General features: G+C 38.8%; 2 protein-coding genes across 2 annotated transcripts in view; one reads left to right on the top strand and one right to left on the bottom strand.

The window, feature by feature from the left end:
- The window catches only part of SCCPDH (saccharopine dehydrogenase (putative)), a 29,966-nt gene extending 13,534 nt beyond the window's left edge, over positions 1-16,432 (top strand). The window contains exons 6-12 of the mRNA XM_043924724.1: positions 5,213-5,343; positions 5,996-6,113; positions 6,904-7,023; positions 7,114-7,170; positions 12,908-13,019; positions 14,459-14,540; positions 15,793-16,432. Of these exons, the coding sequence (XP_043780659.1) occupies positions 5,213-5,343; positions 5,996-6,113; positions 6,904-7,023; positions 7,114-7,170; positions 12,908-13,019; positions 14,459-14,540; positions 15,793-15,898 (726 nt within the window). The 3' untranslated portion in view covers positions 15,899-16,432. The remainder of the gene's footprint in view (positions 1-5,212; positions 5,344-5,995; positions 6,114-6,903; positions 7,024-7,113; positions 7,171-12,907; positions 13,020-14,458; positions 14,541-15,792) is intronic.
- A 92-nt stretch (positions 16,433-16,524) lies between these two features.
- Positions 16,525-23,150, bottom strand: part of LOC122708329 (kinesin-like protein KIF28P) — a 71,521-nt gene continuing 64,895 nt past the window's right edge. The window contains exons 21-23 of the mRNA XM_043924723.1: positions 22,721-22,890; positions 21,976-22,121; positions 16,525-17,683 (exon numbers count right to left, since the gene is read on the bottom strand). Coding sequence (XP_043780658.1) covers positions 17,531-17,683; positions 21,976-22,121; positions 22,721-22,890 — 469 coding nt within the window. The 3' untranslated portion in view covers positions 16,525-17,530. The remainder of the gene's footprint in view (positions 17,684-21,975; positions 22,122-22,720; positions 22,891-23,150) is intronic.

Genomic DNA, 23,150 nt, shown 5'->3' with positions numbered 1-23,150 from the left:
TGAACAACATGCAAACCCTTAAAGAGGTAATAACTTAGACTAGCAGGAGATGAGAATTGTTACTAAAAAGGTCAGGTGAAATACTGTAGGATTCTGCAACTGGGGACTGCATCTTCCTGGGAGGCCAGAAATCATGGAGTTTTTGGAGAAGCTGGGATATGGACTGAATTTTAAAGGTTGGTGCTGAGGAGATGTAGATAAGGGAGAGGAAATACTTTAATCAAGATGTAACTGTGGGATGGTGTGGAGCACATTTTAAGTAATGGGTCTGTTCCTTTGAATTATGGGTTCAGATTGGTGAACACAAAGAACTCTGTAAAACATGCTAAAATTTGTGTTACAAATAATATCCACTAGAGTATCAGAGGGAAGGGAAGTGATAGTAGGACTGAATAATTTGAGAGTGCCTCATGAAGGCCTTATTAAGTTGAACCTTAAAAAGTGAATAGCATTTGGAAGGTGAGAGGCAGCAGCCTAAAACAGAAGCACAGAAATGAGGATGAAAGATGTGCTTGGGCCTCTGGGGAGCGCGAGCTTAGAAAGCCAGCTCAGCCTGGTTTAAACAAAACAAAGGAGTTTACTGACTCTTGTAACCGAATGTCTGCAGGTAGACAGTATGGCTGGATCTGGATGTTCTGATGTTATCAGAGCTCATTTTTTCCCCTTGTCCTCTTGGCGTCTCTTCAGAGATTCTGTGTTCCTCAGTGGAGGCTCTCTCAATGGTGGGGAAGTGCTGGCGGCCGCAGATACACATTGTACTTAAGGTTCATGATCTCCCAGGAACAGCTGGCAGAGTTTGAATATGCAAAATTAGGGAAGATTACTCAAGTATTGGTTTATTTGGTCATTCTTGAGCCAAACAGTGAGACATGGGGTATAATGGAGTACTCAGATAGCCCAGGCCTGCCTGGGTCATGGGCCTCTGGAGGGGGGGATCATAGGAGCAAGCCCTTCTGAACACCATGGAACAAATTCCAAATAGGAAACAGAGTTTTGTAAGTAGAAGACAGGATAGCAGAATTAAAAATTTCCTGCAGGGGACCAGTGTAGAACTGACAAAAACAGATGTCCACTACAGGGAGATAATGAGAAAATAAGTATAGCTAAAAAAAGAGACTTCTTTTGAAAGAGCAGCAGGAGATGATCTGTAATACAAAATGATATACTGTCTCCTTCATATAACTGTTTTGAGGATTAAATTAGTCAATGAATATAAATCAGAACAGTGGTTGGCATTTAGTAATCACTCAATGAATATTGTTAAGTCCTGTTATTATAAGGACTCAAAGTTGGGGCTTAATCCAGACCAAAGATTTGAAAACATCAAAGTCAATGCAGTGTCTTCTCATTCCCCTTAAAGCAAAATATGGAGCCTTAATTTTCCAAGGTTGCACAAAGATAACTCCCTTGATTCTATGCATCCCTTGGCCCAGGATTGGTCTCCTCCTGCTCCTTCTCCTACTTTTCCCCTTAAGCTTTATTACTTTACATAAAAATTGAATCATAGACAATGTATTGGACAATAAAGCAAGATTCAAAGAATTTCAGAGGTTTCAAATCATATTCTTAAGACAGTGCTGTCCAGTACATCTTCCCACGATGATGCCAGTTTTCCATATGTGCTGTATAATGACTTCCATATAGTGCACTTCCATAGTGCAGCTCCAGTGCAGGTGTCAGCCCACAGCCTGCTCTTACGTGGCTGCAAGCTAAGAATAATTCTAATATATTTAAAGAGCTGTAATGGAAAACAAAGAAGAATGTGTAACAGAGACCATATGTGGCCTACACAGCCCAAAATACTTAGTTTGACCTTTTACAGAAATAGTGTGCCAGTCGTCGTTTTAGTGTATGTTTCAGTCTATAATACGATTATAGTCTAGAAATTATATACTAGAAATCAGTGAAGAGATAACAAGAATTCAGTCTCTTCATTTCTTACAGGTTTTTAGGATTTTCTATATACTCCTAAGTCAGTTTTGGTAGTTTGTGTCTGGTTTAGTTTCCTAGGACTGCCATAATAAAGTACCACAAACTGGATTAAACAAGGGAAACAGTGTTTAAGGCCAGAAGTCTAGATCTAGCTAGCAGTCTGGATCTAGATAGAAGGCTGGAAGTCCATGATCAAGATGTTGGCAGGGTTGGTTTCTTTTGAGGACTGTGAGGGAGCTCCGTGCTTTCTCCTAGCTTTGGGTGTTTGCTGGTGCTCTTTGGTGTTCCTTTGTTTGTAGATGCATCACTCAGACCTCTTTTTCATTGTCACATGGTGTGTGTGCGTGTCCAGATTTCTCCTTTGTATAAGGACATCAGTAATTTTGGGTTGGGGGTCCACTTCCTCCAGTATGACCTCAACTTAACTAGTTAAACCTGCAACAACCTATTTCCAAATAAGGTACATTCTGAGGTGCTGGGGGTTAGGCCTTCAACATACAAATTTGGGGCAAGGACACAACTTGATCCATAACTGTGTCTTTCTGAGAATTTGTTCATTTCATCTAGGTTATCTAATTTGTTTGGCATACAACTGTTCATAATATTTCCTTATACTCCTTTTTCTTTCTGTAAGATTGGTAATGCCACTTCTTTCATTCCTGATTTTAGCAATTTGAGCCCTCTCCCTCTCTCTGTCTGTCTGTCAGTCAGTCCTGCTAAAGGTTCTTCAATTTGATGGATCTCTTTAAAGAACCAGCTTTGGTTTCATTGACTTTATTGTTTTTCTTTTCTTTGTTTTGTTTATTTCCACTCTAGTCTTTATTATTGCTAGAAGACTAGAATGGAAAACAAATATAAAAATCAGTTGCATTTCTATATACCAGCCACAGTTAGAAAATGAATTGTTTTGAAAAAGAGACCATTTATAGTAGCATTAAAAAATCAAGTACTTTAGGGGACTTCCCTGATGGTCCAGTGGTTAAGAAACTGTCTCCCAATGCAGGGGACGCAGGTTCAATCCCTGATCCGGGAACTGAGATCCCACATGACACAGGGCAACCGAGCCCATGCATAGCAACTACTGAGGCTGTGTGCTCTAGAGCTCGGCCCCCACAACAAGAGAAGCCCACACACCACAGCTTGAGAAGCCTGTGTGCTGCAACAAAGAACTGTTGCAGCCAAAACTTTAAAAAATTAAAATAATCAAATACTTAAGAATAAGTGATACAAAATGTGTAAGAGTTCTATGAAGAAAACTATAAAGTGTTATTGAGTGAGCTTAAACAAGGCAGGTAAATATAAGAATCCACCATATTCATGGATTGGAATACTCGATTTTGCTAATATGTCAGTTTTCCTTAAATTGATTTATAGTCCCATATAATTCCAATCAAAATCCCAAACAGGTCTTTTTTTTTTTTTTTTGCTTGTTTTCTTTTAGTGTGCAGCTTGACAAACTAGTTCTAAAATGTGTATGAAAATGCAGAGGGCTGAAAATAGGCAACACTTTCTTAAAGGAGAATAAGGTAGAACAATGCTCTTGAATATCAAGTCAGTGTAATATTGGCAGGGAGATAGCAATAGGTCAACAGAACAGGATGAAGAGCTCAAAGTAGTTTGTGCATATATGAGCACTTGATTTATGGTAGAGAGTTTTCAGGAGATGATGGGTATGGAGAAACAATGAAATTGGACTCATACTTTGCACTATGTACAAAATCAAGTTTAGGTGGGTTATAAGACCTTAATGAATAAGGCAAAACACTAAGCTTTTAGAAGGTGACATTTCATGGCCTCAAGGTCAGGAATGGCTTCTTTTTGCCCAGAAATATATTTTATTAATTTATTTTTATTGAGGTGTAATTGATATATAACATTATACTATTCAGATGTACAACATAATTCAGTATTTGTATGTATTACAAAATGATCACCACTAGTTAATATCTATCACCATACTTAGTTAACTAATTTTTTTTCTTGTGATGAGAACTTATAAAATCATCTCTCAGCAAATTTTTAATATGCTATATAGTATTTTTTATACATTTAAAAATTTTAAATTGAGTATTTTTTTAATCAAAGAAAATGTTATGGTCAGCTGCAGAGTAAAGAGGTATTTCTAACACATGATGAATCCTGACATCACAATTTTGAACAAAAGAAGCAAAACTCAAGAAATATACACTATATATTTCCATTTCTATAAAATTTAGAAACAGGCAAAATTTACTACACTGTCTAGAAATGAATTCTTAGGTGGTAAAACTGAAAAAAAAAAAAAAAAACAAGAATTTTTCTTGATTATCACAAAGGCAGGAAAGAAGGAGGGCTTTCTGGGCTTAAATAGATGTTAGCCTCATAATCACATTAAATTATGCTTTTATGTTCTGTGCACTTTTCTATTTTTTAGCAAAATAAAGGAAAAGGTTTTTTAAAAGAGATGTAGTTTTTGTCTTTTTAATGGCTTATTTGTATAAGAAGATACTCAGGTTTTTAAAAAATCTGTTTTCCCCTGATTTTAAGATATCTTTGCAAATAGGTCAAATTGGCTAGGCGCAGATTGAGAATAGTTTCACAAATTAAACTCGGAAGACTTTTAGCTCTGTTTTAGTTTTAGCAAAACAGAAGTGATTAATCTGTAACAAAATGGAAGTTAGATTGGTATCTCTCCACCTTTCAGTTTCATCAAAGCTGTTATGTGAAAACATGAATCTTCTGATGGTTTTATTATTTCTTTTTTCCTGCTTAAAGCAATCAGTGATAGTTAAGTGAAAATGATGAAGTGAAACTCACTGGCTTGTTTATAGAGTATAAATAATGGTAGGAGGAAAGAAGAAAGGGCACATGTTGTAAATATGTAGTATGTAAAAAGGGTGTAAACAGTGAATATGATTGTACTAATGAATGTTACTGCTGCTGCTGCTGCTAAGTCGCTTCAGCCGTGTCCGACTGTGTGACCCCACAGACGGCAGCCCACCAGGCTCCCCCGTCCCTGGGATTCTCCAGGCAAGAACACTAGAGTGGGTTGCCATTTCCTTCTCCAGGTACTGCTGCCTAGCCAGTGATAAAAATTCATCTCAAGATTATTGAATTAGAGATTATGCCTTGCTCAAATAAGATGAAATGTTCTTTGTATCAATTATAAATGACTTGGTTTTACATTTTAGTAATTATCCCTTAAGACATGTATCTTTTTAATATTTTTTTTTTGAGTGCAGTTGATTTACAGTGTTGTATGAGTTTACATGTTTCTTTAACTCTTGAATTATTTTGTTAGGGGTTGTGCATTCATGATGGTACCTGGAAGTCAGCAGTTTATGGTTTTGGAGATAAGAGTAATTTGAAAAAACTACGAAATGAGTCAGATATGAAGCCTGTCCCAATTGTTGGACCAAAATTGAAAAGAAGGTATATTATCTCAAAATCTGTTCTTCAGTTTATCTAAGCCTGTTGTTGTTTATCTGACTGTTAATACCATATGCTATTTAAAAAGCCTGGAGACTTTCATAGTGAGTTCACTGTTGTTTTCAAAGATAAATAAAATATAATTAATATGTTACACTAAGTTTAGCTACTTCATATATAATAATACATTTGGATTCTGGGGAAAATTAGTTTTATGACTCTTCACCATCAGTATCAAAATTAAACATCAATTAAATTTTATACAATAAAAATCTGATGATCTTATGTATATTAATCAATATATTAATAGTATTTATATGTGAGAACTCTGAACTCAAGAGTTTGGCTATTGAAATGAGTGTTCTTTTTATCATTATCTGGGGAAATTGTTGGGGTACAAAACATGGTTAAATTATGTATGTGTTAAGTGCCCATGGTATGAAGAATACTAGTGTTCTAACTTGTCACTTATTTGGGGGCAAGTGTAGAGAACAAAGGATGAATACTAAAGTAAATTTTAGTGAAGAGCAGATCTGCCATCATTATTGTTATCATCAATTGCCTCAGCAAGAGTTAAGGTTTTTATTCAGAAATTTACCAGTTAAAGTTGTGGTCACTGTAAATGGAAAAGATGCAACATGGGTCTGTCTTGCAGGTGGCCAATTTCTTACTGCAGAGAACTCAACAGTTACTCCATTCCTTTTTTGGGAGCAGATGTGTCTGTTGTGAAGCGAACTCAGCGTTACTTGCATGAAAATTTAGAGCAGTCACCTGTAAGTGTATATGATTTATTTTTTAATAAAGAGTATTCTAGTTTGTTTCAGTTCCTCTATCAGCTTAATGTGGGATTTTTATGTTTATAAATCCAAGAGAGAAAGAGTTGAATAGTGCATCATTCAGTTTCTGGGAGCATAAAGAATTAGTAGTGTAGAGCATTTTGCATTTTATGGGGGTGGTAATAGCCTCCTCCCACAATTCAGATCTGACCTTCTGAATATATTTTTTACATGAGACAGTAGAAGCAAGTTCAGTGCAGGAAATTCTGGTGTTGTAATCACCCAGCAGTCCTGTTGAGAGCTTCAGCTGCTAGAATACTCTCTCTGTTGCTTATGGAGATGTCTGGGTTCTTCTCTCTTCTCTCCTTGCTACCTCTGGAGTCCCACCCTACCACCCCTCCTCAATTGGTGAGGGAAGTCATTATTCCCACTGCCAAGACTTGAAGAGGAAACTATTTAAGTTAAAAAAAAAAAAATTTCTTAAAGAGGTTGTAAGTGGAGTATACATTCTGTAATGTATAATTGTTAAACTCAGGTATATGATTATGAACTTTTCATATTTGTATTTAAGCAGGAGGAGCTAATTATTGTTTGCAACAATTCCTTTTAAAAAATGTCCCTGTAGTGTCTGTTTTCTGAACAAGCTTTTAGAACATAACACATTCATAAAGTGAAAATTGCTTTCATTTGATATTTCTGACTATAGAGTAAGTTATTAGTAGCTAACATTTTTGTATTACTTGGTCTAAGAAAGGCATAACATCCTGATTTTATATTCTTCATCTAGGTTCAGTATGCTGCTTATGTAACTGTGGGAGGCATCACTTCTGTTATTAAGCTGATGTTTGCTGGACTCTTCTTTTTATTCTTTGTGAGGTTTGGCATTGGAAGGCAACTTCTCATAAAAGTAAGTAAGTTTTTATGAAATTAAACCTATAGAAGTATTTTCTGTGAATTTTAAAAAATACAACTAAAGGTATTTTTTTTCCCCCTTTAGTTCCCATGGCTCTTCTCCTTTGGTTATTTTTCAAAACAAGGTCCAACACAAAAACAGGTAACTCTTTCCTTTGTATCTAGGTCTCTAAAATAATATTTTTCTTAATTTTGTTTTTACTTTTCCTCAGTGCAGTGATAATAATAGCTAAGACTTGATGAAGCACTTACTGTGTTTCAGACATTCTTATGTTCTTTATATACATTAGATTACTGAATCTTTTCAAACACTCCTTAAGGGAGGTGTTATATCCATTTTATAAGTGAGGAAAATAAGTAACAGAGAAATTTGCCAAAGTCCTGTAGTGAGTAGATGGCCAGGCTACAATGAGAACTGAGCTGTTTGGCTCCAGAAATTGTGCTCTCTTTACATCATAGAAATTTCAGATTTTTTACTCTTCAGTTTTACTCCTTCATTATCTCATCCTTTTTACCTCCTCTGTCCCTCTCCCAAACTTACTTCCTTTTTCCACTTTCACACACCCTGGATTCCCATGGTAGGTAAATTGAGTTGTCACCTGTCCAATATCTTCAATACGACTGCTTTGGGCACTTCAAATATAACGTGTAAAATCTGAACTTCTTTCCATCAGACCCTCTTCTTCCTTCTATGTTTCCCATGTCAGTTGGTGGCACTATCATCTGCCCAGTCAAGAACGTAGGCATCACTCTAGATTTTTCTCCAAATCCATCACAGCTACCTTAGTTCCCTCTCTCTTCTCTCCTGTCTCCCTTCTCCACCATTTCCTTCTAATTGTAGTAAAATTAAAATACGCATGACATAAAATTTCCCATCTTAACCTTTTAGTTCATCGGGGATACAGAGGGCTGATTGTATATACCCTATTTTGCTTATCCACTCATCTGTGCATTGACATTTGGGTTACTTTTATCTTTTGTCTATTTTGAATAATGCCTTTATGAAATTGAGTGTGCATTAACATCACTGAAGAGCCTTCAAAAAGTCCAGTGCCCAAGCCACATTCTACACCTGTCAAACCTGCATCTCTGGTCATCCGTTTTGGGCTCTCTCCCAAAGCTGAGATATCTGCTGTGAGGTCCCACGTCACACCTCCTGAATCAGAATGTCCAGATGCCAGGGTCACGTGTATTTGAAAAAAGCTCCCTGAGTGATTCTGATATATAAAGTCCCAGGTCTAAGAGTCATTGCCAAAGCAGTAAGTCAGGGAAGTATTTTAAAGAAGGTGATAACAGGGTCAGATTTAATTGTTTATTGAAGTGTAGTTGATTTACAATATTGTGTTAGTTTCAGGTATATGGCAAAGTAACTTAGTTATACATATATATATATTTCACATTATTTTCCATTATAGGTATTGAATATAGTTCCTTCTGTTATACAGTAAATCCATGTTGCTAATCTATTCTGTGTGTAGTAGTTTGTAGTTGTTAATACCCTACTCTTAATTTATCTGCCCCCCCTTTGCTCTTTGGTAACAATAAATTTGTTTTCTACATCTGAGTTTGTTTATATTTTGTATCAGTTTTTAAATTCTACATATAAATGATATCACATATTTGTCTTTCTCTGTTTGACTTACTTCACTTAGTATGGTATTCTCTAGGTCCATCCGTGTTGCTTCAAAGAGCAATATTTCATTCTTTTTTTATAACAGTAATATTTCATTGTATATATACATATCATGGGCTTCCCTCATAGCTCAGTTGGTAAAGAATCTGCCTGCAATGCAGGAGACCCAGGTTCATTTCCTGGGTCTGGAAAATCCCCTGGAGAAGGAAATGGCAATCCAATCCAGTATTCTTGCCTGGAAAATCCTATGGACAGAGGAGCCTGGCGGGCTACAGTTCATGGGGTCATAAGAGTCGGACACGACTTAGCAACTAAACCACCACCACCACCATACGTATCACATCTCCTTAAGCCAGTTGTCTGTTGATGAACACTTGGATTGTTTCTGTGTCTTGGCTATTATAAATAGTGCTGCTATGAACATTGGCATGCATTTATTTTTTGAATTAAAGTTTTCCTTTATTCTGGATATATGACCAGGAGTGGGATTGCTGGATCATATGGTAGCTGTTTTTAGTTTTTTTAAGGAACCTCCATACTGTTTTCTATGGTGGCTGTACCGATTTACGTTCTCACCAATGAGAGAACATACAGTGTTTATCTGTCTTACTTTACTTGAAGTCCATCCATGTCATCACAGATGGCAGGATTTCGTTCTTTTTTATGACTGAATAAGATTCCTCTATGTGTGTGTGTACCTGTACACACACACACACACACACACACTACATTTTCTTTACACATCAGCAGACATTTAGGTTGTTTCCGTATCTCAGCTATTGTAAATAACGCTGCAGTGAACATGGGGGTGCATATATTTTTTCAAATTGGTGTTTTTGTTTGCTTCAAATATCTGGAAGTAGACTTGCTGGATCATATGATTTGCATTTCCCTGATGATTACTGATATTGAGCATGTTTTGTTAGTCACCTGTATGTATTTTTGGAAAAATGTCTATTCAGGCCCATTTTTAATCAGATTGTTTGGTTGAATTGTATGTATTTTTGTATATTTTAGGTATTAACTCCTTATTGGATACATTTTTTGCAAATATCTTCTTCCATTCAGTAGGCAGTCTTTTTGTTTTGTTGATAGTTTCACTGTGCAAAATTCAGTTTAATGTAGTTCCACGTGTTTATTTTTGCCTTTGTTTCTCTTGACTAAGGAGACATCCAGTAAAATACTAAGACCAGGGAGGGGGGATCGGGATGGGGAACACATGTAAATCCATGGCTGATTCATGTCAATGTATGGCAAAAACCACTACAATATTGTAAAGTAATTAGCCTCCAACTAATAAAAATAAATGAAAAAAAAAATACTGAGACCAGTGTCAAAGAGCATACTACCTATGTTTTCCTCTCAGGAGTTTTGTGGTTTCAAGTCTTATATTTAAGTTCGTAATCCATTTTGAGTTTGTTTTTCTATATGTTGTGAAACAGTAGTCCAGTTTGATTTTTTGCATGTAGCTGTCCAATTTTCCCAACACAGTTTATTAAAGAGACTCTCTTTTCTATTGTATGTTCTTGCCTCATCTGTTGTAGATTAATTGAACGTGTAAGTGTGGGATTATGTCTGAGCTCTCTATTCTGCTCCATTAATCTATGCGTCTGTCTTTTTTGTGCCAATACCATACTGGTTTTTGGGGGTCTTTTGGCCATGCTGCACAGCTTACAGGGTCTTATTTCCCCAACCAGAGGTTGAACCCATGCTCCCTGCAGTGGACCATGGGGTTCTAACCCCTGCACCGCCAGGGGGTCTCAGTACTGTACCGTTTTGATTACTGTACTTTTGTACTGTAATCTGAAATTAGAGAAGATGATACTTCCAGCTTTGTTATTCTTTCTCAGGATTACTTTGACTCTTTGAGGTCTTTTGACTTCAAATTTAAGAATTATTTGGTCTGATTCTGTGAAAAATGCCATTGGTATTTTGATAGGTATTACGTTGACTATGTAGATTTTCTTTGGTAGTATTGTCATTTTGACAATATTAGTTCTTACAACCCAAGAACATGGTATATATTTCTATGTGTCATCTTCAGTTGCTTTCATTAGTGTCATAGTTTCTTGAGCACAAGTATATATATCCTTGATTAGATTTATTTCCTGGTATTATTCCTTTTGATGGGATTGTAAATAAGATTGTTTTCTTAATTTCTCTTTCCGATTGTTGTTAGTATATAGAAATGCAATAAATTTCTGTATGTTAACTTTGTATTTATATCCTGCAACTTTACTGAGTTCATTTATTAGTTTTAATAGTTTTTTGGTGGTACCTTTAGTATATTCTATATGTAATATCATGACCTCTGCATACAGTGACAATTTTACTTCTTATTTTCCAGTTTAGATTCCTTGTATTCTGTTTCTTGTCTGATGGTTGTGACTAGGACTTCCAAATACTATGTTGAATAGAACTGGCAAGAGTGGGTGCTCTTGTCTTGTTTCTGATCTTAGAAGAAGAGCTTTCAGAAAAGCTCTCAGCTTTTCACCATTGAGTATGCTGTTAGCTATGGGTTTTTTATATATGGTCTTTATTATGTTGAAATATGTCCCCTCTATATACACACTTTGTTGAGACTTTTTTTTATAAATGGATGTTGAATTTTATCAAGTGCTTTTCCTGTGTTTGGGATGACTATATGATTTTTATCCTTTATTTTGTTAATGTAGAATATCACATTGACTTATTTGTGGATGTTGAACATGTTTGCATCCCTGAACTAAATCCCACTTAAGTATAATATGTGCTGTGTTGTGCTGTGCGAAGTCACTTCAGTTGTGTCCAACTCTTTGTGGCCCTATGGACGGTAGCCCACCAGGCTCCTCTGTCCATGGGATTCTCCAGGCAAGAATACTGGAGTGGGTTGTCATGCCCTCCTCCAGGGGATCTTCCTGACCCAGGGATTGAACCCATGTCTTTTATGCCTCCTGCATTGTCAGGCGGGTTCTTTATCACTAGCTTGATGGCCAGATCCTAATTATAGCTTATGGTCCATTCAATGTATTGTTGAATTTAGTTTGTTAATATTTTGCTGAGGACTTTGCACAGGAAGCTGAGGCTTCCCTGGTGTCTCAGTTGGCAAAGAATCCCCCTTCAATGCAGGAGACCTGGGTTCAATTCCTGGGTTGGGAAGATCTCCTGGAGAAGGGAATGGCTACCCACTTCAATATTCTGGCCTGGAGAATTCCATGGACAGAGGAACCTGGCGGGCTACAGTCCGTGGGATCGCAAAGAGTCGGATACAACTGACTGACTCTCACTTTCATTTTGCACTCATATTCATCAGAGATATGGGCTATAATTTTCATTTCTTGTAGCCACCTTGTCTGGTTTTGCCTTTAAATAATGATTTCTCCTTTCTGGTACCTACCTTACTTTTCTTTGTAATAAACTTCTGTATTAGAATGTATGTGTGCTGTGAGGACACACAAAATTCAAAACCCTGGCCTCCTGCTCAGTAAGTTTAATAATGCTGTCCACTGAACTAGCCCTGTACTTCTAATTCATGTTTCATATTGTTGCTAGATCTCGTATGTGTGTGTACACACACACACACACACACACACAGTCTTCCCCCTTCCCCTAAACTAAGCCCTAGAAGTGCCATATATTTTATTTTATAAATACTTTATGTCTCAGGGCCTAATATAATGTCTGACCTTTGGTTTATACTTAATAGAAATTTGTTCACCATGGCTTTGTTACCTTATTTCTAAGTTTAGTGATTATGACAGATGCTTGGATAAATCTTTCATAATTTAATTTTGAATCAAATTTTTATACTTCTAAATGGAGCAGTTTTGTGTCTATATCCTAGGCCCATATTACCATTACTTGCTATTTTTGTCTTCTCATCTCAAACATATCTAAAGCCAGAGTAACATATTCTGTACGAAAATAAAAACTACCTCCAGCTTTTCCTCTGAAACTGCCTGTTTTAGTGATGCTGTTCTTTCAGCCACAGCCTAAGATTCATCTTTATTCTTCATTAAGACTCAGCTTTATTCCTCACTACCTCTGTCCCCAGAACATTACACCAGTCAACAAAACTTACGGTTCTTCAAAGAATTATTTGTTGTTCCATGCTTAGTTAAGGATGACAGGATATTCTAATAGAATATTGATTGTTGTTATCTATTAAAAATGTCTTATATGAAGTATAATGTTGATAGAATGTTTATTGTGTTCAAGGAGGAAATGACATATTTATTTAATAAAGTCTTTGCTTTCTCTTCCTCAGATTGATGCCTCATCATTTACGATGACATTTTTTGGTCAAGGATTCAGCCAAGACATTTCTCCTGTTAAGAACAAACCAAATATCAGAATTTGTACTCAGGTGAAAGGACCAGGTATTTCACATGTGACTTAAGAACGTTTGGGAGTTTTATATTGTCTTGAGCTATAAAGTGGTGTGTTAGTCATAATTTCTTTCTAAAAGTTGTTTTAGAAATAAATTTGCACAGTTATTTAAGTTAATAATGATAAATAATTCTATCAAAAGAAGGATTGGAATTATTGGTATCATTCAGTTTTATTGTTGTATCCCTCTCTGATTTTTTTTCTTTCAGCATGATTCAGTAATTCTGAATGGAATTTTTAATATAAGAAGACAGGGGCTGATTGATATTTATCTGTTCTATGCTCATACTCAAGGGTCACTTTAAAGCCTTTTACTTATAACAGTAGTATAATTATATTCAAGGCTGTGGTCCAAGCTTTCTTTGGAGTCTGTGATCACCCTGACATTGCTTGTAAAATTTGTGCACGTGTGTGTTTTTCCAGGGAGGGTAAAAATTTTCATAGGTTGTTAAAAAAACTGTCACCCCAAAACATTCAGTAACTAGTACTGTAAATTTTAGAGAACTATACAGAGACAGTCCCACTGTGAGTTACATTTCATTACCGTCCTTCCTAATAGATCACAGGCATCTGTTGTACAGTTTTAATCAAGCCCAATAGCAAAGATATCTTTGCATCTTGCATTTTTTTCAAATTTCCACTTGGGTTTTTAGGATAAGCTATGTTCTTATTTGACATGAATATAAACACCAATGTTCTACTGGTTTGTAGGCTTCTTTTAAAGTTACTTCTTAAAGTTAGACTTCTTTGAGAGTTACTCAGTTGTCCTTTAAGAAACTGAGTCTGTTTTTCAAAGTGAAGTTTAGTGTATTTGATTGATAAAGGTCAGTTTAGTGTATGAGTTGGGCTTCCCTGGTGGCTCAGATGGTAAAGAATCTGCCTGCAGTGCAGGAGACCAGGGTTTGATCCCTGGGTCGGGAAGATCCCCTGGAGAAGGAAATGGCAACCCGCTCCAGTATTCTTTCTGGAGAATCCCATGGACAGAGGAGCTGAATAGGTTGCAGTCTAAGGGGTCGCAAAGATCACAGAATGTATGAATAAATCTAGGATCGTTGGTAAGAGTGTTGGCTTGAGCTAGCTGCCCGCATGTGATTCTGGTTCAACCACTGTCTAACTCTGTGAATGTGAATGAGGCACTTAACCTCTCTATGCCTCAGTTTCCTCATCTGTAAAATGGATATAAAATAGTACTAACCGTGTATGATTGTTAAGAGGATTAAATGAGTTTAATAGATTTAAAGCACTTAATACAGTTCCTAACACTTAGTAAGGACTATATAAATGTTAATTGTTATTTCTGTTATTTCATGAACAGAGTATTAAGGAAATTCTGTACACTAAGATATAAAATCTACCATTTGATTTTTGGGTGCTGTTGAATGTCTAGTTTATGGATACTTTCTTTTTCTTGATCACTGGTTTTCTGCAGAAGCTGGCTATGTAACTACCCCCATAGCCATGGTCCAGGCAGCCATGACTCTTCTAAATGATGTCTCTGATCTTCCTAAGGCGTAAGTCTGATTTTCTTCAAATTTAAAGATATCTTTTTCATTTATATTTTAGCTTATTTTAGTTCAGTTTTCAGGCATTGGGTTTACAGTATGTTTGATCTGAAGAGAGAGGTGAACTTAAAATCGCGAAGACAGTTCCTTACTGACTTCTAGGAACAGTGCAGAAATAAATGAGAGGAGACAGAAGTTGAGAGCCATGTAAGTTGGCTTCAGTTCCTTCGAAAAATAACTTAGATCCAAAGTTAGCTACTCAAAAAAGGTCCCCGTAGTTCAGTGTTATTGGCAGGAGCCCTTAATCCATGCTGAATGATACCCAGCTGGCAGTGAATGCCTTGATTCATGGCATCCTGGCTAGATAATTATTAAGTGCACTATCTTACTGGAGGATTTAGCTGTTAGCCTAAAAGTAGGCCAGCTTTACAAATAAGCATAGGCTTGCAGGCTTAGAAACAAATCAGGTATGACCTGAAACTAGTAAGTAATAAACATAAAAATTATATGAAGTGAAACTTAATTACATTTTCTTCAAATATTTGTATACCCTTTGAAAATATTTAGCATTTTCTGAATGGTAGCCATTACATGTAAAAAAACACTTCTTTTTCATCCTGTTTGTCCTGTTTATGCTCTATCAGGAATTGATCACCTACATTTATTTTGTCCACGTGTGTATTTAGAGGCCTCCCAGGTGGCTTTGGTAGTAAAGAACCCGCCTGCCGGTGCAGGAGACAGAGACACGGGTTCAATCCCTAGGCAGAGACAATCCCCTGAAGAAGGACATGGCAACCCACTTCAGTATTCTATCTGGAGAATCCCAGAGGAGCCTGGCAGGCTACATACAGTACATGGGGTTGCAAAGAGTTGGACACAAGTGAAGCGACTTAGCACACACGCATGTGTGTATTTAATCTTCCCGAGTCTTAGGGCTGACTTTATAAACAGCAACTGTTACTTGGGTTGATAACCCTCCATGTGCCCCTCCCAACACACATACCAGTGTTGTGGAAACAGCCTCCTTATCACTGAACCAGTCTAGACAGGTTTGCTAGGTACTGGTTTCCTCTTGAATAATAGCTACTGTTCACTTGGCTGGTTTTAGAAATGGAACCGAAAACAGTCCATAAGGAAATCAAGAATCAGGTTTTTATAAGTCTTGCATTGATTTGAGAGCTAGCTGTCCCGCAGATCATACTAGCAGAGGAAGGGGCTGGAGCTGGGCATTGTGCACTGTTTTCATCCTGATGTCTTTCAGGGGTGGAGTCTTCACACCCGGAGCAGCTTTCTCCAGAACAAAGTTGATTGACAGACTCAACGAACGTGGCATTGAATTTAGTGTCATTAGCAGCACTGAAGTCTAAACATTTTAATAATTAATTGAAGTCATAAAATGTATGAATTAACATCTTTTTAATTTGATATGTTGAAATGCTTCTTTAAACCTATCTGACTATATGTGGAAAAGATTGTCAAATCTAAAATATCTATACATTAAAAAGCAGGAAATTGTACTAGCTTACCCTAAATTTCAAATCTTAGCTGCTTTTTGTGATTTTATTGCTTTTGAGAGAAAACTTAATATTTGACTGACTTTTTCATTGAAGAATTCATGGTCATTTTTTATAAGTGAGCTGGCAGATGAGAGGATGGGATGGGTGGCTCTGTCTGTGTTGCTGACGCACCCAGGCTGGTGGTCATGTGAGATAGTGGCTGCTGTTTTCCGTCATGGTATCAAATGGGATCTTACTTTCCCATGAATTTCTCTGTATAGTGTAGGCCTTTGCCAAATGAAACTGCAGTTTTTGCTATTTTAGCCTAGTTTTTCACCCATCTACACTGACTGATTTTGGACTCCTACCTAAGTTTAATAATAAAGGATTGTCAACTGAACAGTGGATTTGTGTTTGGACATGTCTGTATAATTGAGTAGTGGTAGAAATGTGCTTCCCAAGTAGTCTGTGTCCTGCTAATAACTGGGTTTATCATTCATTTTCCCTGGTTCTATACCTGTGGTTAGTTTGAAGGATGTAGCTGGTAAGTTTCTACTGATTTTCACTACCTAAGCAAAAGTTTTGTCTAATTTACTTTTTATATTTAACTACATTTTCCACTGAAGCCCAAAAATAAGGCAAAGACTTTTCCTTTTGTAATCATACCATAAACACAAATAAGTGTTCTGTTACATTCATCATGTAAAGAGGACAGCCATTTCCTTTATGGAATTTCTGCAATACAGTGAGAGGCATGAAACTGATAAGAATCTTACTCATGTTAGGAGACAACTCTGTCACTTTTCACTTTCATGCATTGAAGAAGGAAATGGCAACCCACTCTAGTGTTCTTGCCTGGAGAATCCCAGGGACAGGGGAGCCTGGTGGGCTGCTGTCTGTGGGGTTGCACAGAGTCAGACACGACTGAAGTGACTTAGCAGCAGCAGCAGCTGCACAAACTGTATAGAAGAAAGAGGGTCTTTAACTTAAAGAAGAACAGATAAGGAAAGAGGCTTAGAGAAGGGACATCGCTTGCTCCAAACCACAGAACTGATTAGTCATGGATTCAGCTCCAGGCTGTTGATCCTCTTGCTCAGAGTGCTAACCATTCTCTGCTCATATTTTCCACCTCACCTTCAGCCTGAATTCATTTTTACATGATTTTAAATAAAAAGGAATTTTGCTTGAAAGCTGTGTAATAAGTTGTGTGAGTGAGAAATGGGTTGACTAGGTTGAGTCCACAGTTCAGCTCCGATAGCCAAGTTAATTAAATAATCTTGACAACTCAAAGCTCAAATGTTTTCAGTTGGTGTATCCTCTGGGAAAGATTGAAGGCATGAGGAGAAGGGGACGACAGAGGATGAGACGATTGGATGGTATCACTGACTCGATGGACATGAGTTTGAGCAAGCTCCAAGAGTTGGTGATTGACAGGGAAGCCTGGCGTGCTGCAGTCTATGGGGTCATGAAGAGTCGGACAGGCCTGAGCAACTGAACTGAACACTATTCCACATGCAGTAAACATTCTTTCTTATGTTTCACTATAAGAGCAACATCATTTTTCAGTTTCCACAAGCTGGATTCAAGTAGGTCCCCAAAGTCCTTTAGCATTTGTGACTGTTGGTGTACAAATGGCCGAAGCATTTGATCATCTTCCTAAAAATAAAGAAAAAAATGATATTGTCAAACCCCAAATTCATATGCCTGATGCACAGTGAAGCCAAACAAGCTGAAATAATGGAGTCTGGAGCAGAGAAGCTTGTATTAGTTAAGAAGGCGCCAGCTCTGAAGATGAGAGACCTAGACTCATCTCAGAGCCATCCTGCTGGCTGGCCAGGGTGCAGGGGTTTTAAAAGCAAAAGTAAAGGGGGTAGGGTGGGGGTAGTATGTGATTTCAGCTCCCCTATAAGACCTCAGTTGCAGACCTCCGAGCATCATCTTGTAACTTGCATCTGTCATTGAGTGTGACTGATCTGTGTGTCCTAGCAAACTAGTATATCATGGTCTCGTGATCTCCTAACTTCTTTTGGAGAGAGAGCAAAAGCAATGATGGTTATTTACCTCATGATGGCTGAGGAATTCAGTTCTTAATTGACCCAGGTTACTAATTTTAAGACTGCTTGTGTTGCAGGAGGGGGAACCCCTTCTCGGGCCAGAAAGTGGACTCTGGTCTAATACTCGGAAATGAATTGTCAGAGGAGACACATGTGTTGCCAAAACAAGAGATTTTATTGGGAAGGGATGCCCGGGCAGAGAGCAGCAGGGTAAAGGGAACCCAGGAGAACTACCCTGCCACATGGCTCGCAGTGGATTTTATGGTGATGGGATTAGTTTCCGGGTTGTCTTTGTCTTCTGGTTCAGAGTCCTTCCTGGTGGTGCGCACATTGCTCAGCCAAGATGGACGGCAGTGAGAAGGATTCTGGGGGGTGGTTGGACACGTGGTGTCACCTTTTGACCTTTCCTGAACTCTTCCAGTTGGTAGTGGCGTATTAGTTCCCTGTTCCTTACCAGGACCTCCTGTCGTAAAATAACTCATGCAAATGGTAACTATGGTGCCTGACCAGGGTGAGTGGTTTCAGTCAGTGTGATTCCCCTCACACTTGGGGCCATTTGATAGAGCATTATCTCCACAGTTTGGGGTCATAAGTCAACACATTCTTTTAAGCTGACCATCATGGAAAAGATGATGCTGGGCTTGTTTTTTCTTTGTGTCTGTGTTCCCTTACTCCCCTAGTTACTAATTGCTTGAATCTGCTCTTTGGAACTCAGGGAAGGTCTAGGAGAGGAAAGTCTTTTTCTCCAAACAAGAAATGAGGAACATGGAAGGGATTTGTACTCAGAAGGGCCTGAAGTGTCCCGCTCAATTTCAATCTTAGTGGACTCACTTCATTACAGTAAAAGGATGATGTGTGTACATGAAGGGGTGCCCAGTAAGGTCTCCCTTTGAGCTGGAAAGCTGCATTTGAAAGCTGCTACCAGAGGCAACAATTCACCTAGGAACAGGTCTGGTCTGGTTACTTATTGTCAACAGGGAAAATTGGTGAGAGAATCCAAATACTGGGGACTGGTATAATACTGTAGACGTTCTGAAGTTTGCAAAGGACCATGTGGGTGGGGATTCTCCCATCGATAGGGTTGACTGGTATACCCCTGCCCTATAGGAGAAGGGACTACTGCAGGTACCCCTGTGGGCCAGGGAGCCTGTGAGCAAGGTAAGAGGAGGTGACAGTGCTCACAGAGATGGGGAGCGGGCAGGGGGCAGGTAGTGTGTCAGGGCATCTCCTTTTAGTTTCTTTTCCCTGATGATTAGTGAAATGCCTGCTCAAATACTTTGGCCATTTTTTCCAATGTGTTTTGCCACGTGTTGTCTTTCTTATTTTAATAAAATAAATATGTAGTTGTTTGTTTATTCTGGATATTAACATCACCAACTCAGCGGACACGAGTTTGAGCAAACTCTGGGAGATGGTGAAGGACAGGGAGGCCTGGTGTGCTGCAGTCCATGGGGTCACAAAGAGCTGGACACGACTGGGTGACTGAACAACAACAACAACAATACAAATAGACTCTCCCAGGTTGTGGATTATTTTTTACTTTAGTGTCTTTCACCACACTAGTTTTTCCTTCTTTCTTTATTGTGAGCTGAGCACTGAAGAATTGATGCTTTATAACTGTGGTGTTGGAGAAGACTCTTGAGAGTCCCTTTAGACTGCAAGGAGATCCAACCAGTCAGTCCTAAAGGAAATCAGTCCTGACTGTTCATTGGAAGGACTGATGTTGAAGCTGAAGCTTCAATCCTTTGGCCACCTGATGGGAAGAACTGACTCACTGGGAAAGACCCTGATGCTGGGAGGGATTGGGGGCAGGAGGAGAAGGGGACGACAGAGGATGAGATGGCTGGATGGCATCACCGACTCGATGGGCATGAATTTGAGCAAGGTCCAAGAGTTGGTGATGGACAGGGAAGCCTGGTATGCTGCAGTCCATGGGGTTGCAAAGAGTCAGACATGACTGAGCAACTGAACTGAACTGATATATCCGAAAGAGTGCCCAAAATGTATGCATGGGTACAAATTAAACATGTCTGCTCAAGAAAACACTCTATCTCTTGATTGATTTCCTCCTGGTCACACCCATTTCCCCACCCCCAGAAGCAACCACTAACCTAAGTTGATCATCGTTTTCTTGCCACCTACAATGCAGCTCTAAACAGCCCTATATTTTGCCTGTTTTCTGGCCACTTGTGCCATAATTTACTTATCTTCTGTGGATGTGCATTAGGATATTTCCATTTGGGGGGCTGTAATGGAAAATGGTTAAAATACCATCTTATGCATACATGTGTGGGTTTCTACAGGATTTTTCACCTGGACCACCATCTGAACCACAGAACAGAAAATGACTTGAATGACTATCTTCCCAGTTCTCTCAGGAATGGTGTATAACAAGGGCCATTCCAGATAGGTAGGAGAAAAATTAATCCATTACATACATAGCATGCCAAGAGAGGTGGTTCAAACGAGTCAAAGGCAGAATCACCTAGAGGGCTGTTGAAGCACAGTTGACTGGGCCTCACATCCAGAGATTCTGACTCAGTAGGTCTGGGAGGGGACCCTGGAATTTGAATTTCTGACAAGATTCCAGATAATGCTGCAGCTGCTGACTGGGAGGACCACACTCCAAGACCCTCTGCCTCAGGGGTTCTCTGCAGAACCAGTTTACTCTGTGGAGAAGAGGAGTTGAATTGCAGGCTTATAGGGGAGGTGCATCTTTGACTTTTATTAGATAAATGGCAACAACTTTTTAAGTTTTTATACTGATTTATGGGCTTCCCTGGTGGCTCAGTGCTAAAGAATCTGCCTGCCAATGCAGGAGACCTGGGTTCAATCCCTGTGTCGGGAAGGTCCCCTGGAGAAGGGATTGGCAGCCCACTCCAGTATTCTTGCCTGGAGAATTTCATGGACAGAGGAACCTGGTGGGCTACAGTCCATGGGATCGCAAAGAGTTGGACATAACTGAGCGACTAACACATACACACACCCGTCTGGTTGTTGTGAGAACTCAGTAAATATAAAAACACTTAGTAAGTATTATGTTGTTGTTTTTAGTTGTCAAGTGGTGTCCAACTCTGCAACCCCATGGACTATAGTCCACAAGTTTCCTCTGTCCATGGGATTTCCCAGGCAAGATACTAGCGTGGGTAGCCGTTCCCTTCTCCAGGGTATCTTCCTGCCCCAGGATTGAACCCATGTCTCTTACCTCTAACCTGCATTGGTAGGCGGGTTCTCTACCACTAGTGCCACCTGGGAAGCCCCCAAGTGTTCTATAAATGTTTGCTATTATGATTATTACTTTTTATCCCCCTTTCCAATCTTTATACCTTTTATTTCTGGCCTTGCTACACTGGCTAGACCCTAAAGTACAATGTCAAAAAAAAGTGAAGATAGCTGACATCTATGATTTACCATTAAGGTTATGCTTCCTGTGTGTTCAAGACTGCCTTTGTCAGTAAGAAATGTCCATTTTGTTCCTAGTTTGCTAAGGGTTTTTATTGTGGGAGGATGCTGAATTTATCACATGCTTTTTCAGTAGCTATTGAAGTAACCATGATTTTTCTCCTATAATATCTTAGTGTGATGAATTATATTTCTTTGGTTTTATAACAATAAAGCAAATGTGTACTTCCGGGATATTCTATATGTCATAAAGTGCAGGAATCTCAATCCTGCAGGGGCCACAGCCTCCTTGAACCAACCAGATGTACACTAAAGTGAAAAATGGGAGCAGAGATGGGTGGAAGCCTGAAAACAGCAGACTCACAGTGTTCCCGGCCTTGACGTGCTCTTCTTAAACACACACCCACCCCACCCTCGGGAAATGCCATTCTATCCAAGAGTTATATTTAAGGTAAAGATAATCCTTTGGCTCCCAGGATGCTGGATACTTACAGGAGGTTTATAATGTCTCAGTTTGAGAAACTGCCCTCTGGCCACATTCATGCTTTGGTAGAACACTTTAAGAGCTCTGGCGAATTCTCTGTCGTAGCTGGCTTGCTGGGTGGTGCACATTTGATTAATCTCTCTGGCTGCTGGCCCTTGTGCTGTCATCCAAGTGATCTTTCGGGTACTAGAAGGCTGATGTGCTGAAGGTGGAAGACAAGAGAACGTTTATTTGTTCATCTCAAACCAGTTAATCCTAAAGGAAATCAACCCTGAATATTCATTGGGAGGGCTAATGCTGAAGCTGAAGCCCCAATACTTTGTCTACCTGATGTGAAGAGCTGACTCATTGGAAAAGACTCTGATCCTGAGAAAGACTGAGGGCAGGAGGAGAAGTGGGTGGCAGAGGAGGAGATGGTTGAATGGCATCACCAACTCAATGGACATGAATTTGAGCAAACTCTGGGAGTTGTGAAGGACAGGGAAGCCTTGCTGCAGTCCATTGGGTCTCAAAGAGTCGGACACGACTAAGTGACTGACCCACAACTATTTATCCACATATTTATATATTTAATTATCTTGGTGGCATTGTACTACATCATCATTTATCAGGTACCAGTTGGGACCCATCCAAAGAAATCTTACAAGGAAAAAATGTTCTGCTTTTTTAAAAAAAACTGAAACAAGATATGAACTCATTTAATAGCTTGTTTCTTAGAAAGAAAATACACATCACAAATGTAGGAGTTTAAACGCCAAGATTTGAGCGGCCTCTCACCTTGTTGACTAGAGCTGGTTCTCTCAACAGATTCTTTAAGAAGCACATTTTCCTCTCTGAGGACTCTGTTTATGTTTCTGAGCAGTTCCGTCTCCTGTTCTAACTTGAGCAGCTTCAGATAAAGCTCTGGTATCTGGTTTGATGTACTCTACAGAAACAAGTTGGGTTAGTCTTGTGTGCATTATTTGCATATCCTTTGAGACTGGCCCTTGTTCCTATCTTATGAAAACTGGATGGGGTGCAGTGAGGGGTGGGTGGTAACCAAGATTTAAGACCCTCAAGATACACAGGAGTAAATCAAGGAAGAGGCTTTTTAATGGGAGGGAACACTGATGATCCCCAAGCAACTATTATCTGAGATTTTTTTTTTTTCAGTCATCTGTGACATCTATTTTTAATGTGACTT

This window comes from Cervus elaphus, chromosome 14, assembly GCF_910594005.1.
Source record: "Cervus elaphus chromosome 14, mCerEla1.1, whole genome shotgun sequence".
NCBI lineage: Eukaryota > Metazoa > Chordata > Mammalia > Artiodactyla > Cervidae > Cervus > Cervus elaphus.
Note: the sequence above shows the minus strand (reverse complement) of the source record. Positions and strands in the feature narration are given on the sequence as shown.